At 53.7% G+C, this 17165-nt stretch overlaps 1 protein-coding gene across 1 annotated transcript in view; it reads left to right on the top strand.

The window, feature by feature from the left end:
- Positions 1–14405, top strand: part of ERICH6 (glutamate rich 6) — a 47208-nt gene extending 32803 nt beyond the window's left edge. The window contains exons 10-13 of the mRNA XM_036242534.1: positions 719–804; positions 2877–3032; positions 5709–5937; positions 14142–14405. Of these exons, the coding sequence (XP_036098427.1) occupies positions 719–804; positions 2877–3032; positions 5709–5937; positions 14142–14405 (735 nt within the window). The remainder of the gene's footprint in view (positions 1–718; positions 805–2876; positions 3033–5708; positions 5938–14141) is intronic.
- Positions 14406–17165: the final 2760 nt, after the last annotated feature.

The raw sequence follows: 17165 nt of genomic DNA, 5'->3' as shown, positions 1-17165 counted from the left end.
ACCCTGAAGAGACACTAGATACTGTAGCTGCTGCTGGGATTTAAAGTCCATTTATTGAAGTATGATTTACATAGAGTAAAATTTACCTTTTCTGGATGTATGGCTCGATGCATTTTGAGTTATGTAACCACCACTACAATCAGGATATAGAATATTTTCATTGTCGTAGGGCTTGTTTTTATCTTCTGTTTTGTTTTCATAGTCACATGTGTGTAAAGTAAAACAAAACCCTTTCAAACAGGTAAGCAATGTCAGATTTTTGCCAGAAGGTTTTATCAAGTGATCTGCAGTGATTAGGGACAATCTTTTTCTTCTTTTTTTATCCTCACCCGAGGACACTTTTTTTGCATTTATCTTCAGATAGAGCAGGAGGGAGAGAGGGAGGAAGAGAGAAACATCGGCGTGAGAGAGACACATCGAGTGGCTGCCACCCACACGACCCAAACCGGGGACCAAGTCACGTGCCCCTAGTGGGAACCAAACCCGGGTCTCTCTGGTCCGCGGGCCGGCACTCGAACCGCTGAGCCAAACTGGCCAGGGCGGGGACAATCTTTAATTATTTCCAAGGCTTGTTCGCTGTCCCTGAGGCAGGGCCAGGAGTTTAAATTAGGAAATGGTTTGTATCGCTGTGTAGCAAGCCAAGGATGTCCGTGGTCATACCGAACGCATTCCATCTGGAAGAGTTCACAGTGTGTCCTTGTGTTTCCTGTGGTCACAGATGGTGAGGAATGAGTTCCTGGAGAAGCACTACAGACACGGGGGCAAGTTTCTGACTTCGTTTCCAGACGGGACAACGCAGATATTGTATCTTTTCTAGCAACGAGTTCCTTTTATTAGCTTTATTTCTTCACGGAAAGACAGATAAGGAAAAAATACATAGAAAAATATTTTTAAAATAGGTATTACCCCCAAATTCTACCACCCAAAGAAAAGCTGTTAACGTCTTTTCAGATATCATGTCTTTTTTCTATAAGCATATGATTTTTTAAAAAATCAGTTCTTCACCCGGCCGGTGGGGCTCAGTGGTTGAGTTTCGACCCTGCACCAAGAGGTCGCAGGTTCAATTCCCAGTCAGGGCACATGCCCAGGTTGTGGGCCCGATCCCCAGTGGGGGGCATGCGGGAGGCAGCCAATCAGTGTTCTCTCTCATCGATGTTTCTATTTCTCTCTCTCTCTCTCTCTCTAAAATCAATAAAAAAGAAAAAACTTTTTAAAATCAGCTCTTCAACTACTCATATAACTTGCCCCCTTTACATATATTATACGATAGATAATGTTATGAGTATATAATATGCAGTAAATAGAGAGAGAGAACACCATTTTATAACCACATGGGATTTCATTATAGAAATGTACTGTAATTTATTCAGCCTGTCTCCTATCACTAAACAAAGGAGGTTGCACAACTTTTGCTGTTATATACAACACTAAGTGAACAGCACTGTATGTGTCCCTGCGTACCTATCGCTTATTTCCTTGAATTAATACCTAGAGGTAGAAGTTAGGGGCATTTTAAAGCTTTGATAGGTTTTGCTCCCCAGAAAATGTGTAGCAGCATGTTATTTTTTTAATACAAAAATTCAATATCCATTTTATGGAACAGTAAGTATTAATCACAACTTCTGCCCGATGGTCAGGTCATTTGGTATTTTGACATAAAGGCTATTTAATATCTTGAGGATAGCAACAAACAAACAAACAAACAAAACCTATGAAATGGGGAGGACTTTTTGGTGAATCGGGGCTCACTTCGTAGGAGAAAGTCATTTTAGCTTAATTTCCTAAATGTTTAGTCAAAGCTCAACAATAAGCCAGAAAAATTATTTTCATGGCATCAGAAGAGTGATGAGGTTTAGTTCCCTAGACCCTATGAGAAAGAATATAGGTTTTGTTTTAATGGTACCAATAGATTTTAAATAACTTCCCCAACTTTAATTCTTCACTCTTGAAGACTGTGGCTGATCTTCGAAACGATTTAGTATCCATCTAATGTTTACTTCATCTCTGGATTTCTGGTCAGTTTAGATAGGACTAAGTATTAACAGGTAGTGAATTATCCTCGGCGTATTTGATTCCTTTTGATGCTATTATAAATGGAATTCTCGTCTTAATTTTACTTTCAGAACATTGACAGACAGAGTAATACAATTTATCCTTACATCCTGATCTTGGAGTCAGTGACCCTACTGAATGCGTTTGTTAGCTCTGCTATATTGTTTGGGGGTTCCTTAGGATTTTCCACATGTTAAGCATGTCTTCGGAAAATAGGGATTGTTTCATTTCTCCCATTTCCAACTGGACTGCCTCTCATTTCTTCTCTTTGACAAAACTTCCCCCTGACTCGAACCTCCAGTACAATGTTGAACAGAAGTGAGGAGAAGGGATATTTATTTTAGTGCTCGATCTTAAAGGGAAAACACTCCGTCTCTATTAGGTTTTCTTATTTGCCATTTATTCTATCCATGTAGCATATTTCACTAATTGATTTTCAAGTGTTAAACCAACCTTGCATTCCTGGGATAAACTCCATTTTGTCATGGTACATAATCATTAGCCGCTCGATGTGTCCCTTCACATCGATGTTTCTCTCTCTCTCTCTCCCTCCCACTCTATCTGAACAAAATATCCAAAAAAATGTCCTCGGGTGAGGATACATAATCATTTTGATATGATGCTAGATGCCACTTTCTAGCATTATGTTGAGGTATTTTGTGTCTCATGAATATATCTGATCCACATAAAAAATAACAGTTTAAAATAAAAGCAGTTGCTCCCATTTTCGGGATGCTTTGCGGTTTCAAAGAGCTCTCTCCTGAATGGCATTTATTCCCAGAGAAGCCAGGGACCACTAGGACATTGACCTTATCTGATCCCAGCTATCCATCGGGAAACCTAGCCATCATTCGCGTGCCCAACAAGGTCAGTGGCTTCACCTCCATAGTCCAAGAGGACGTGGCCGCCAGCCCTGCGATCCTGGCTGTGCTGGACTCTTCTGGCAGAAGTTCCTGTTATCATCCCAACGGAAATGTCTGGTAGGCTTCTAGTCCCTCCTGCTGCCCTGTGCTTGCGGGTTTGTGAAATTTTATTTTTCCTGTTATTTCTTCCAACTTTCTTGAGATATAAAGGACACACGATATTGTGTAAATTAAAGGCGTGCAACCGCATTGACTCGATACACTTAAAAATTGCAAAAGGAGCTCTAACTGGTGTTTCTCAGTGGTTCGAGCATCAGCCCCCACACTAAAGGTCACAGGTTTGATTCCAGGTCAGGGGCGTGCACCTGGGTTGCAGTGTTGATCCCCTGGCCCCAGACAAAATCGTGTGGGAGGCAACCAATCAATGTGTCTCTCTTACATCGGTGTTTCTCTCTCTTTCCCTCCCTCTCACTCTCTCTAAAAATCAATGGAAAAATACCCTCAGGTGAGGATTAACAACAAAAATTACAAAGTGATTACCACCATAGCATTAGCTAACACCTGTTTCACGCCACCTAATTACCTTCTTTTTGTGTTGAAAGCACTCAGTTATACTTTTACCAGCTTTCACATATATAACACAGTATGATTAAGTGTAATTACTATGCTGTACATTAGGTCCCCAGAACTTATTCATCTAATAACCAGAAGTTTTACTTTTTCTTTCAAATGATAAAAATGGCTTTAAGAAAATTTAAGTAATGGTCTTTAGAGTATAATGTTCAACTCAAAGAACTATTGGAGCTATGCCTTACCATCTGCTTCTCAGTGGGAAAATCCTGGGAAACTTTGTAAAACAAAGCTCATTATATTCCTTTTTTTCTTTTTCTTTTTTCTTCTTTTTGTTCGCTTCTTTCTTTTTTTCTAATGTATTTTTCTTTTTAAAATGTTTTTATTTTTCTTTTGTTTTTTTTGTTTTCTTTTTTCATCATATTCTTTCTATAAACAAGAAAAGGTGAAGTATAGAATTTCAATATTATAAAAATCTCTATATAAATCATATGGTCACCCTACGGATTTTGCATATGAACTCACACAGTGTCCCTAGAGCTTTGCCCTGATAATGTCATACTGTCTCACCTACAGAAGTGATTTACAGTGGACAGGTGCTGCACTGTCTCGTGACTGTCTGAGATATGTTTCTAACTAGTAAGCTTCCGATAGCCACAACCAACAACAATGTCATACAAACACAATCTCTAGAGAAATTAAGATCTTGATCCCATTTTGACCTATTAACTTAAGCACTCTGACTTCCTATCATTTCATTTCACCTGCGCAAGTGAGATTTCGGTTCTAACTTTAAATACAGTGTACACTGTTTGAGCTTTTCAGAAAGAGATATTCTCTTCCTTTAAGTTATTTAAAGGCATGGCAGTCTCATCTTGAGAAGTTCTGCCAATAATTGACCAGGTTTGAACACGGTCAGAACTTGAGAGAGTTAGGGCACAGAAAGCTATTTGTGTTTTTAGTCCAAAGCAGTAGTCAACCCATTACCCCCAGGTATGTTGGAGAATTTCTGCTTCTCCTTCAGGGTTCAATAGCAGCTCTATATTATGTCTGGTGGCGCACTATATTAATTGTCACCGGATATTCATTCATTTCTAGGACTTTACCCTTGCCAGTGAAGCCCTCTGACCCACCAACTGAACCCCTGGGCCCTCTGGCCTGAGTCCTTGACCCCTCCTAAACCCCTCTAGCTGCCTCTGATGAAGGAAGCCATCTCCCCTGGTGGACTGCAGACCCTTGAAGGCACGCCCTGGCTTCTTGCCGCTTCATAGCACGTGTCTGCACGTGGTATAGACTCAGAATGTTTCTTAAATAAATGATTTATCTAGACAATTGTGTGTACCACTTGCTAGACACAATAAGACAATCACCCCCATGTCTCATCTGTGCATTTGCCATTCGATTACTGCCACTAATTAACAAGATGTCAGTCATTTTACATAGGGGCCCTCATGGCCAGTTCATCTCGTTTTTTAAAAATACTTCATTATCAAAGCAAGCCAACTTTCTAAGTACCCAGAACTCCACCTATTCTGCCTCCTCAAGAAAGGGATGGCGATCCCAGCTGGACGAAGGCGAGGGAGTGTGAGAAAGACACAACGGAGCAGGATGGACGTCATTAATGCCACCAGCTTTCAGACTCGAGGGCTACAGCTGTCTGTGTGTAGTACAATGCGGCACTGGCGACACCAAGAGGCCGGGGAGCCCGCCGGCCTCAGGTGCACCCGTGGCTCTGTCACAGCACAGAGAGGCCGGAGCCTGCCACAGCCCGCCCTGCAGGGGGCCTCCTGGGACCCTGGCTCCCAGTGCCAGAGTCCGGGAGAACAGCCCTCGGTACTGAGGTCGGACTGGCCCTCCCCAGAAGCACACTCCCTGGCCTTCGTTTGGCGCTGGGACGACCTCAGCTGTCTCCTCCTGTCCCAGGCACAGCCTGCTCTCTGCTGCTGCTTGTCCAGATCAAACCTCCCCGCGTCATCCTTGTCCCCCACAACACAGCCTTTTCCAGACCCTTTACCATCCTGGCTCCATCACAGGCCCTTCCGGTGCACCAACGGGTCTTGACTCAAACCCGGTGCTTGGGATCAGTGTGGAAGTCGGTGAGCCGCATCACTCCTGGGCCCACCGGGGCTTCCCGTCGCGCGTAGCAGCCTCGCCCCCTCGGTCAGCGCATTCGGAGGCGCAGGGCACCCTTCTGACGTGGCTGTTGATCTCCTTTGTGCTCAGGGTGTACATCAATGTCTTGGGAGGCCAGTATTCAGATCAAGCCGGCAACAGAGTGAGGGCCTGGACCTGGTCGAGTTCCGTTGCCTCCTCGCCCTTTGTATCCTTTAAGCCCGTCTTCCTGGCCCTGAACCACTCGGTTGGCGTCCGCATCCTGGAGCAAGACAAGATCTCCATCACCTTCCTGGCAATGGGCCGGCAGGCGAGAATCAGCGTCGGAACCAAAGTGAAGGTAGGTGCGGTCTTCAGGACCAGTCGGGGCACTGACACTAGCGACAGTGAAGTAAGTTCTGTCGCCGTCATGACGGGTCGATTATGCTCGTGTGGAACCGACTGTCCACTAAGAACCTTGGAATGCGATGGAAAACGCGTAGGGCAGTTTCTTAGGGAGCTGGGGGGTCTTGTTCGTGGTTCCTTCACCCTCCGCAGAGGCTTGGAGTGCAGACGGGGATCCGAGCAGCTAAGTTTAGGGAGTGTTCCCGCTGTGAGTGCGCGGGGCTGCTTGGGGTTTGCTTAGGATCGTGTTCGGCCCTCTGCGCTCCGCCAGAAAGCCCTGAGCTGGGTCAGGGGGCCTCGGTTCCAACCACGTTCAAGACCAAGCACAAGCCCATCTTCTGGGAGACGCGTGCAGAGCACGGCCCTTGGCCCAGGGAGGGTCAGTCTGTCCTTCTGTGGGCTGCCCACGTGCTCCCGTCCCTGCGCTGCCCGGCTCTGGACCAGGCTCTTCCATTGTCCTCACGGCTGCCCTTCCTGCTGCACGGGGTACCCCTGAGTTAGATTCCCGACCTGGCTGCTTCGTGTCCGTGCAGGGCGGGGCCCAGAGCGCACCCTCAGTAAGTGGCAACGCTGTGCAATGCTTAGGAACACGGGCTCCAAGCCCCGGCTGGTTTGGCTCAGCGGTGAGAGCGTCGGCCCTCGGACCAAGGTGTCGTGGGTTCGATTCCTCGTCAAGGGCATGTACCTGGGTTGCAGGTTCCATCCCCGTCCCCAGGGTCTGGGTCGTGCAGGAGGCCACCAATCGATGTGTCTCTCTCACATCAATGTTTCTCTCCCCCCCTCCCGCCCTCCCTTCCACTATCTACAAATCAGTGGGAAAATATCCTCAGGTGAGGATTAACAAACAAACCAAAAAATGTCATAAAAGAAAAAAAAAAAAAAGAACACGGACCTCAGGCTGCCGAGGGCGTTGCTGCAGACCTGCGCTCTGCCGTCTGCTGAGTGTGAACTTGGCGCAGCCCGGGGAGGCCCCAGCCTGCAGATCTGCCCTGGCCAGTGGTGGGCAGGGGGCTGAGGAGAGAGGCACCGCTCCGGCCTGGCAAGTCGCAGACTGCATTCAGGCAAACTTACACGCGAGGGCGCCGTGGGCATGGAGCGGGCCTCATCCCCCACGCCGCGCCACAGGCCCAGGAATCCTACAGAACAAGGCAGGGTGGGTAAGGGCGCTGGGCGTGACCCTCCCGGGAAAGTGCCGGTCAGGCCGAGGGCGTCCCGGGAGCAGCGCACCGTGGGGCGAAGGCAGGGACGCCGTGATGTCTGAGGACTTGGCAGGACGCAGTCTCTGTCCCAGCCCAGGTCCAGCTCACCGGTCCGGCAGCAGCCATGTCATGAGGTCGTCTGTCCTCCACACCTCATCTGTAAAATGGGACAATGGCTCCTCTCTTACAGACTGTTGTGAAGACTGGTGACAAGGCACCGTGCCTGGGGCTCGGCCTTGGCCCAGGGCTCTGGGTGGGAGCGCGAGACAGATGGAGAGAGCTGTGTGTATCTGTGTGTCGCAGTTATAGTGTGTGACTGTGGACAGTCCCTTAAACTCGGACCTTTGTTTCATCGTTATTTTTTTATTATTATTCTTTTTTCTTTGTTGATTTTAGAGAGAGAGGGAGAGGGAGAGAGAGAGAGACAGAAACATCGATGAGAGAGAACATTGACTGGCCGCCTCCTGCACGCCCCCCACTGGGGATCAGGCCCACAACCTGGGCATGTGCCCTGCCCGGGAATCGAACCGGCGACCTCTTGGTGCAGGGTCGACGCTCAACCCCTGAGCCACACCTGCCGGGCTGTTTCATCACGTATTAAAGGAAGAGATTGATTCAAACTTCAGAGGTGTCTTCAGCCTCTAAAACAATTTGTACTTTTGATTAAGTGGAAGTTTGACCTCAGCACAGGCAGGACTGTCCCATAAACACAAACAACGGTGAGAGGCAGAAGCAGCCGACAGGCCGTGAGGCCGCAGGTCTTCTCGCGGTTGTCCTTGTCCGTCAGTCTGGCTGCCGCAGCCAGCTGTCCGGGCCCCAGAGACAGAACTGCGCAGCTGGCCTCCTTCGGGTGCGTTATGTTCAGGTGAGTGCAATCTCACCAAAAAGGCGAAATGCGCTCTCTTTCCCTTTCCTCCTTAGAAATGAATGTTAAGCAGAAAACCGTCACTTTGATCCAAAAGAAAGAATTTGGTGTTCAAGTTTTCACTTTTGTCATTGTCCTCATGATTACCCTTTCTTGGGATTTAAAAAAAAAAAATACAAAAGGAACATGTGAATACATTCTCATATTTGAAGATTCAAATAATAGAAAAATAGACAAAATTTAAAAATGAGATTTCCACCCGGCCGGTGTGGCTCACTGGTTGAACGTTGACCCTGCACCAAGAGGTCGCCAGTTCGATTCCCGGTCAGGACACATGCCCAGGTTGTGGGCCCATTTCCCAGTGGGGGGCGTGCAGGAGGCGGCCAATCAGCGATCTCTCTCATCGATGTTCCTCTCTCTCTCTCTCTAAAATCAATAAAGAAAAAAACTTTTTTAAATGAGATTTTCCCCTTTATTCTTTCTTCTATTCTAATCCCTTTCCCAAAGGTACCACCGCCCAAACTTTGGTGTGTATTTCTCTTTTCTACGTATTTATAAATTATTTACATATATCATTTAAACATAAATATTGGATTATACTATACAGATTATATTGTTAGGGAGTTCTATTTATTTTTGTTTTCCAATGAACAGGTATTAAAGGTTTTTCCATGTCTGTATTTCTCAGTATATTTATCTACTTTATTTTTAATTGCTATATAATATTTTATATGTAGCCCTGGCCGATTTGGCTCAGAGGTTAGAACATCAGCCCAAGGACCAAAGAGTCATGGGTTCGATTCTGGTCAAGGGCCTGTACCTGGGTTGTGGTTCAGTCCCTGGCCCTGGTTGGGGTTGTGCAGGACGCAGCCAGTCTATGTGTCTCTCTCATGTCAATGTTTCTCTCTCTCTCTCTCTGTCTCCTACTCTATCTGAAGATAAATGGAAAAATGTCCTCGGGTGAGGATTAACAATAATAATAAGCCCTGGCTGGTTTGGCTCAGCGGTTAGAGCGTTGGCCTGCGGTCCAGAGAGACCTGGGTTCAGTTCCCGCTAAGGGCGTGTACCTCGGTTGCAGTTTGTCCCCGGCCCTGGTTGGTTGTGCGGGTGGCAGCCACTCGATGTGTCCCTTTCACGTCGATGTTTCTCTCTCTCTCTCTCTCTCTCTCCCTCCCACTCCAAAAAATGGAAAAATGTCCTCAGGTGAGGATAAAATAAATAAATAAATAAATATCCTCAAATGAGGATAAAAAATTATAATGATAATAATAATACTGCATATGGACGTAGCTAATTTATGCTCAATCTATTGACCTCTCAGCAGCTCACACAGTTGCTCCCTCTTCCTCCATTGCTTCCGGGTCACTAGTTTCCCTTGATTTTGCTTCTTTTTCATTTTTCTTGGCTGATTTTCTTCTGCTCTGTTCCCCCAAATATTGAGGGCTTGTCGCTGGCTCCTCGTTTCTCAGGGCTGTCCTCACACACCAGGTGTCCTCACTGAGGCCACGGGCCCTACACGTGTCACGTGCTCCTGGCCCCTACACGTGTCACGTGCTCCTGGCCCTACACGTGTCACGTGCTGCCAGCCTTACATGTGTCACGTGCTCCTGGCCCCAACACGTGTCACGTGCTGCCAGCCCTACACGTGTCACGTGCTCCTGGCCCCTACACGTGTCACGTGCTGCCAGCCTTACACGTGTCACGTGCTCCTGGCCCCACACGTGTCATGTGCTGCCAGCCTTACACGTGTCACGTGCCGCTGCCCTTTTATCTCCAGGGCATCTCCCACGAGCTCCAGACTGGCAAACCTGACTCCAGCCCCGCACCTCCGTTTGGGTGCCTAGAACATTCGACACTCGGCGTAGCACGGCTCGATTTGAACGCTGCTCCACCCTGCCCCTCTGTCTCTGAAACTGGCACAGCCTTCCTTCAGGTGCCCGGCCAAAGGCTCTGACCTAGTCCTCCTCCTGTGTCTCAGCGCGGCATCTGTCATCTGCGAGTCCTGTACACCTGTCTCCAGACTCCGGGACTTCCCACGTCATCCAACACTATCACTCTTGTCTGCCTCTTGTGCTTTGTTTTCATTCTTCACCCCAGGATACTTTTCTATTCATCATCAGATAGAGGGAGAGGGAGGAAGGGAGGGAGAGAGAGAGATGTGATAGAGCCACATCGACTGGCTGCCCCCGCAGGACCCGACCGGGGCCGAGGACGAACTGCAACCGAGGTGCGTGCCCTCGACCAGAATCGAACCTGAGACTCATGGGTCCGCAGGCCGACCATCTAACAGCTGAGCCAAACCCGCTGGGTTGCCTTGTTTCTAGTCCGTCTCTTGTGTGGATGATTCTGGCAGCCTCCTAACGAGCTTCCCTGCTTCTGGCCCTCAAGTCTACTCCAACAGAACAGCTGGAGTGATACTTTGAAAACATAAGCTTGGTCGAAACTATCCAGTGGCTTCTGATCTTACTGAGTAAGCCAAGGTCCTGTAACAGACCTGCAGTGCTGTCCCTGACCCGACTTCCTACCTCAACATGCCTCTGCTCACTCGCCCTGCTCATTTCTGCTGTCCCCGGACAACGCCTGGCGTGTCCCTGCCACAGGGCTTTTGCACATGCTATTCCTTCCACCTAAAAGGTTCCTCCCACATTTAGCACATGCTGCTGCCTCACTCCATCCAGGCTTCTGCTCAGAGCCCGTTCCTGACCACCCTGTAAACCACCACCCACCCCACCCACCCCACCCACCCCACCCCGGCTCTCTGAGTGCCTCTTGGGCCCTGTGCCACAAGGGTTAGTACGAGTGCTCTCATTTTCTTTCGTTTCTAAATAATTTATGATGGCTCTTTTGACTAGTTCAATGCAGTAGCTAAAGTGACCATCCCTTTCTTGTTGACTTCTAGTCAAGGAACATGGTTTGCATTTTTTCCTGCTGCTTAATATGCACTATTTTCTTTGTGGTTGGTTGTGTGATGTTTATGCAAAGTATATCTGACACCCCCCCCCCCCAGTGCAGTTTGGCACAAAATTGTACACGGCTAATTGTCACACTCCCATTTCTTTTCTTTCTATATTGCTGGCTTATTTCTGATAAATGTATGAGTCTCCCAATGTTATTGTGAATTTGGCTACTTTTCCCACTCTTCCTACCAAATTTTTCCTTATGTCCTGGAAACTCTGTGGTTAGGACATCGAAGGTGCTGACCGCCTCCCTGGCGAGAGGCAGCCTCACCCGGTGCCGGCTTCCGCCTCTCGTGTTGGCTCTTCGGCTGGGCCCGCCGTGTGACTCGGCGTGTCCGTGAGGGGCTTTGGTAGGGATTTTTTTATTTATTTATTGATATTAGAGGGCGAGGAAGGGAGAGATGGAAACATCGATGAGAGAGAACACCGATTGGCCGCCTCCTGCACGCCCCCCACTGGGGATCAGCCCACAACCTGGGCATGTGCCCTGACCGGGAATCGAACCGGCGACCTCTTGGTGCAGGGTCGACACTCAACCGAGCCACATCGGCCGGCAGTAGGGGCTTTTTTGACAAAACTGTTCCATCGGCGGGTGTTATCCGCTCCTCCTTCGTGGTCTTTGGTGAGAGGCCAGCCCGGCTGATGTGAGTTTGCCGCCCTTCCCTCAGATCCCACCTGCCTGGGGCGTTGTCCTCACCCCCCGATCTCCAGACTTTCCGTCGTTTCGAGGTGGGTGTGTCTCTGGTAAACGGCAGAGAGATGGATGTTGCTTTCCTCAGCCTAACAGAGTCAATCTTTCAATATGTCCTATTTCAAAGGCTGCTCTGAAACCGTGAACTGTTCTTCTCTGGGTGTAGAATTAACCTCCGGGCCCTCGAATTCTCTCTTCCTTGACACCACCTCTCAGATCCTTCAGAAATACTCGCTCTGCACATTCCAGGCTTCCTCTGGCTCCTGGTCCTGGTCCCTTGACTGCGAGCATCTGACAGGCAAACCGCCGCCTGTCGCGGCTCACACGTCCTCAGTGCTCGGTGTTTCTTGGTGTGTCCATTGTTGTGTCCATTGTGGTGTGTCCATTGTTGTGTGAGAAGCCCCACTTCCTCCTGACGTTCGCTTCTGATAAGGGAGGAGTCATCTGCGCTGTGAGGTCGAAGTCCAGCCCAGTGCCAGCCCCCCCCGGGGCTCAGCAGAGGGAGGACAAGGGTGCCAGCCCCCCCCCGCCGGGGCTCAGCAGAGGGAGGACAAGGGTGCCAGCCCCCCCCCCCGGGGCTCAGCAGAGGGAGGACAAGGGTGCCAGCCCCCCCCCCGGGCTCAGCAGAGGGAGGACAAGGGTGCCAGCCCCCCCCCCGGGGCTCAGCAGAGGGAGGACAAGGGTGCCAGCCCCCCCCCGGGGCTCAGCAGAGGGAGGACAAGGGTGCCAGCCCCCCCCCGGGGCTCAGCAGAGGGAGGACAAGGGTGCCAGCCCCCCCCCCGGCTCAGCAGGGGGAGGACAGGGTGCCAGCCCCCCCCCGGGGCTCAGCAGGGGGAGGACAAGGGTGCCAGCCCCCCCCCCGGGCTCAGCAGGGGGAGGACAAGGGTGCCAGCCCCCCCCCCGGGCTCAGCAGGGGGAGGACAAGGGTGCCAGCCCCCCCCCCGGGGCTCAGCAGGGGGAGGACAAGGGTGCCAGCCCCCCCCCCCGGGCTCAGCAGGGGGAGGACAAGGGTGCCAGCCCCCCCCCCGGGCTCAGCAGGGGGAGGACAAGGGTGCCAGCCCCCCCCCCCGGGCTCAGCAGAGGGAGGATAAGGGTGCCAGCCCCCCCCCGGGGCTCAGCAGGGGGAGGACAAGGGTGCCACCCCCCCCCTGGGCTCAGCAGTGGGAGGACAAGGGTGCCAGCCCCCCCCCCCCGGGGCTCAGCAGAGGGAGGACAAGGGTGCCAGCCCCCCCCCCAGGGCTCAGCAGAGGGGAGGACAAGGGTGCCAGGCCCCCCGGCTCAGCAGGGGGAGGACAAGGGTGCCAGCCCCCCCCCCCGGGCTCAGCAGGGGGAGGACAAGGGTGCCAGCCCCCCCCCCCCCGGGCTCAGCAGAGGGAGGATAAGGGTGCCAGCCCCCCCCCCCGGGGCTCAGCAGGGGGAGGACAAGGGTGCCAGCCCCCCCCCCCGGGCTCAGCAGAGGGAGGACAAGGGTGCCAGCCCCCCCCCCGGGGCTCAGCAGAGGGAGGACAAGGGTGCCAGCCCCCCCCCCCCGGGCTCAGCAGAGGGAGGACAAGGGTGCCAGGCCCCCCGGCTCAGCAGGGGGAGGACAAGGGTACCAGCCCCCCCCCCCGGCTCAGCAGAGGGAGGACAAGGGTGCCAGCCCCCCCCCGGCTCAGCAGGGGGAGGACAAGGGTACCCCCACTTTCCGTCCTCGCTCACCTCAGGCCCCCCTGCCTCTCATTTCTGTTGGCTCGGAGCGGAGAATGTCTGGTCACTTACCGCTGGATGTTTAGGAGTTCGAGTTCCCTAAGATTATTTCTGCTGACGGGAGTTTCACCCATTTCTCAGACCCATCATCAGCGTCTTCTCTGAAAAGCCCCGTCCCGGCATGACGTGCGGGTTGAGATGCGGATCCATTCTCGGTCCTCACCCACCTCCTTCCTCCTCGTCCGTGGGGCAGGGACGGAGAGTCCTTGTGGCCACTCAGCTGGCAGAGGGATGTTCAGCTTGCTCAACTGCCCCCAGTGCCCGCCCCGGGTGGTCCGGGAGCTGACCCCTACTGTCTGTGCGGCCTGGGAGGGCCAGGCCAGGAGGGGCGGGAGGTGGGTGTGGAAACCTCCATGCCAGGAGGAAAAGGCCGTCATCCCCGCCCTCTGCACGCCCAGCTCAGTGTCCCCTGAGGATGGCTGCCCGGCTGCCCGCAGCCGGCCAGTGCTCGGGGCTCCCCACGGGGGCCGGGGAAGGAGCTGTGCGCGGCCCGGGTGCTCCCCTCCTACGTGCTGCCCAAGACTACAGGAAACCGGCAGCATCTGAAGGGGCTCAGCCTGGGCTTGCTGCCCTGCTGGCCGTCCAGGTGTCCAGGGCCCGTCCAGTCGGGCTCGGGGGAACCCAACCCCCTGAGCGCCTGCGCGCCCCGCCCAGCACCAGGCCCGCCCCTCAGCCCCTCCCTCTCTCTCTCTCTCTGTAAAGCTGAGCAACCAGGAGGCGCTGCCGGGGCCCCGCTCCCTGCGCGGGGACGACCTGTTTCTGCTGGCCAGCTTGATCAGGATCCGCCGCCTGCTGCACAAGCTGGAAGGACACGCCCTGCTCCCCTCGGGCCAGGCCTGGGAGAAGTTAGGGCAGCCCTCCTACCTGTCTTCCCTGGCCGTGAAGCTCATGGCCCTGTGCCGCAGCTCCGGGGCCAGAGGGGACACCGTCACGACAATAGCAGCCATGATAAATGAAAAAATCTAACCACGAATGCTGCTGCTCTCGTTGGTTTCACTGGTGTTTTTTAGGGGGTGTGTGGGAGACTGCAAGAAAAGTGTGTAAAATAACGGGAAAGACCAAGAAATGTGCTGTGGTACACACTTAGGACACATCATGCATAAATACATGGAACACATTTATGTCTTCCCTCCCTCAACTCAATAAATAAAATTAAAAAATTTTTCTGAGCCCTGGTTAGACTCTAACCATTAGAGCATCGGCCACGGACCGGAGTCCCGGGTTCGGTTCCCGCTAAGGGCATGTACGTTGGTTGCAGTTTGTCCCCGGCCCGGTTGGGGTCATGTGGGTGGCAGCCAGTCGATGTGTCTCTCTCACATCCATGTTTCTTTCTCTCGTACCCCTTTCTCCCTCCTGCTCTATCTGAAGATAAATGCAAAAATATCCTCCGGTGAGGATTTTAAAAAATTTATTTTTCTGAGAAAGGAAAAAGGTGAAGAATCACAGCCCATGGTGAGGTCCCCTTGAGACTCCACAGAGAACAGCTAGTGCGTCAGCCATGCTGACTGGGCCGGCCGAGGACCCCGTGGATCAAGCAGCCCAGCAGAGGCCTGGCAGGATCTCAGGTCTCAGCAAAGGGAGGTGTCTGGGGCCCACTCACACCTGCACTGACACTGAGTTCTTATTCTGTCCACGAAGGTGAGCATTTTCATTTCTATCATACAAGTTCCCTGGGGATGAATAAAAAAGAGGGATCCCCTGAGTGACCACCTAGGCTCAGTGTCCTTCCTGAATCAACACTCTCAGGACACACGAGCATCATTCCTGGACATTAAAGCCAGATTCTATCCTGGGCTGGGCAGCCAAGGGCAAAGATGATTTCTCAGAAACGCAAGAAAGAAGAGTCACATGAAACCACTGGGCACTTTAATTACAGTGAATTCACTGTATCCTTAGCCAACGAGCAGAAAACAGAACGAGAGGAATGTAAAAGGCACCCAAGGGCTAAAAGCTGAACTGTAAACACAAGACTTGCGATTGAAGGAGGATGACCCTAAAGGGGTGTACTTTTCGGCATGCCACCGGCCCGGACGGACATCCCGGCACGCCACCGGCCCGGACGGACATTTCGGCCCGGACGGACATTCCGGCACGCCACCGGCCCGGACGGACATTTCGGCCCGGACGGACATTCCGGCACGCCACCGGCCCGGACGGACATTTCGGCACGCCACCGGCCCGGACGGACATTTCGGCACGCCACCGGCCCGGACGGACATTTCGGCACGCCACGGGGCCGTGAGCTCAAAAGAAAAAGCCTCCAGAACACAGCCTGTGACCACAAAAGCCGACACTGGTTTTAAGGGAATAAATTGCTTTGGATGTTTGTAAAAGGTCAGCGGTGTCTGAGGAGTGAGGTGGGAGGACGGTCCCCGAGGAAGGAGGTGGAGGACGGCCCCCGAGGAGTGAGGTGGAGGACGGCCCCCGAGGAAGGAGGTGGAGGACGGCCCCCGAGGAAGGAGGTGGAGGACGGCCCCCGAGGAGTGAGGTGGAGGAACGGCCCCCGAGGAGGAGGTGGAGGACGGCCCCCGAGGAAGGAGGTGGAGGACGGCCCCGAGGAAGGAGGTGGAGGACGGCCCCCGAGGAAGGAGGTGGAGGACGGCCCCCGAGGAAGGGGGTGGAGGACGGCCCCCGAGGAAAGGGGAGTGGAGGACGGCCCCCGAGGAAGGGGGTGGAGGACGGCCCCCGAGGAAGGGGGTGGAGGACGGCCCCCGAGGAAGGGGGTGGGAGGACGGCCCCCGAGGAAGGGGGTGGAGGAGGCCCCCGAGGAAGGGGAGGGTGGAGGACGGCCCCCGAGGAAGGAGTGTGGAGGACGGCCCCCCGAGGAAGGGGTGGAGGACGGCCCCCGAGGAAGGGGGTGGAGGACGGCCCCCGAGGAAGGAGGTGGAGGACGGCCCCCGAGGAAGGGGGTGGAGGACGGCCCCCGAGGAAGGGGGTGGAGGACGGCCCCCGAGGAAGGGGGTGGAGGACGGCCCCCGAGGAAGGGGGTGGAGGACGGCCCCCGAGGAAGGGGGTGGAGGACGGCCCCCGAGGAAGGGGGGTTGGAGGACGGCCCCCGAGGAAGGGAGGTGGAGGACGGCCCCCCGAGGAAGGAGGTGGGAGGACGGCCCCCGAGGAAGGAGGTGGGAGGACGGCCCCCGAGGAAGGAGGTGGGAGGACGGCCCCCGAGGAAGGAGGTGGGAGGACGGCCCCCGAGGAAGGAGGTGGGAGGACGGCCCCCGAGGAAGGAGGTGGAGGACGGCCCCGAGGAAGGAGGTGGGAGGACGGCCCCCGAGGAGGGGAGGTGGAGGACGGCCCCCGAGGAGGGAGGTGGAGGACGGCCCCCGAGGAAGGAGGTGGGAGGACGGCCCCCGAGGAAGGAGGTGGGAGGACGGCCCCCGAGGAAGGAGGTGGAGGACGGCCCCCGAGGAAGGAGGTGGGAGGACGGCCCCCGAGGAAGGAGGTGGAGGACGGTCCCCGAGGAAGGAGGTGGAGGACGGCCCCCGAGGAAGGAGGTGGAGGACGGTCCCCGAGGAAGGAGGTGGAGGACGGTCCCCGAGGAAGGAGGTGGGAGGACGGCCCCCGAGGAAGGAGGTGGGAGGACGGCCCCCGAGGAAGGAGGTGGAGGACGGCCCCCGAGGAGTGAGGTGGAGGACGGCCCCCGAGGAAGGAGGTGGAGGACGGCCCCCGAGGAAGGAGGTGGAGGACGGCCCCCGAGGAAGGAGGTGGAGGACGGCCCCCGAGGAG

This window comes from Molossus molossus, unplaced genomic scaffold (assembly GCF_014108415.1).
Source record: "Molossus molossus isolate mMolMol1 unplaced genomic scaffold, mMolMol1.p scaffold_m16_p_5, whole genome shotgun sequence".
Classification (NCBI taxonomy): domain Eukaryota; kingdom Metazoa; phylum Chordata; class Mammalia; order Chiroptera; family Molossidae; genus Molossus; species Molossus molossus.
This window is presented reverse-complemented; position numbering and strand designations above follow the sequence as displayed.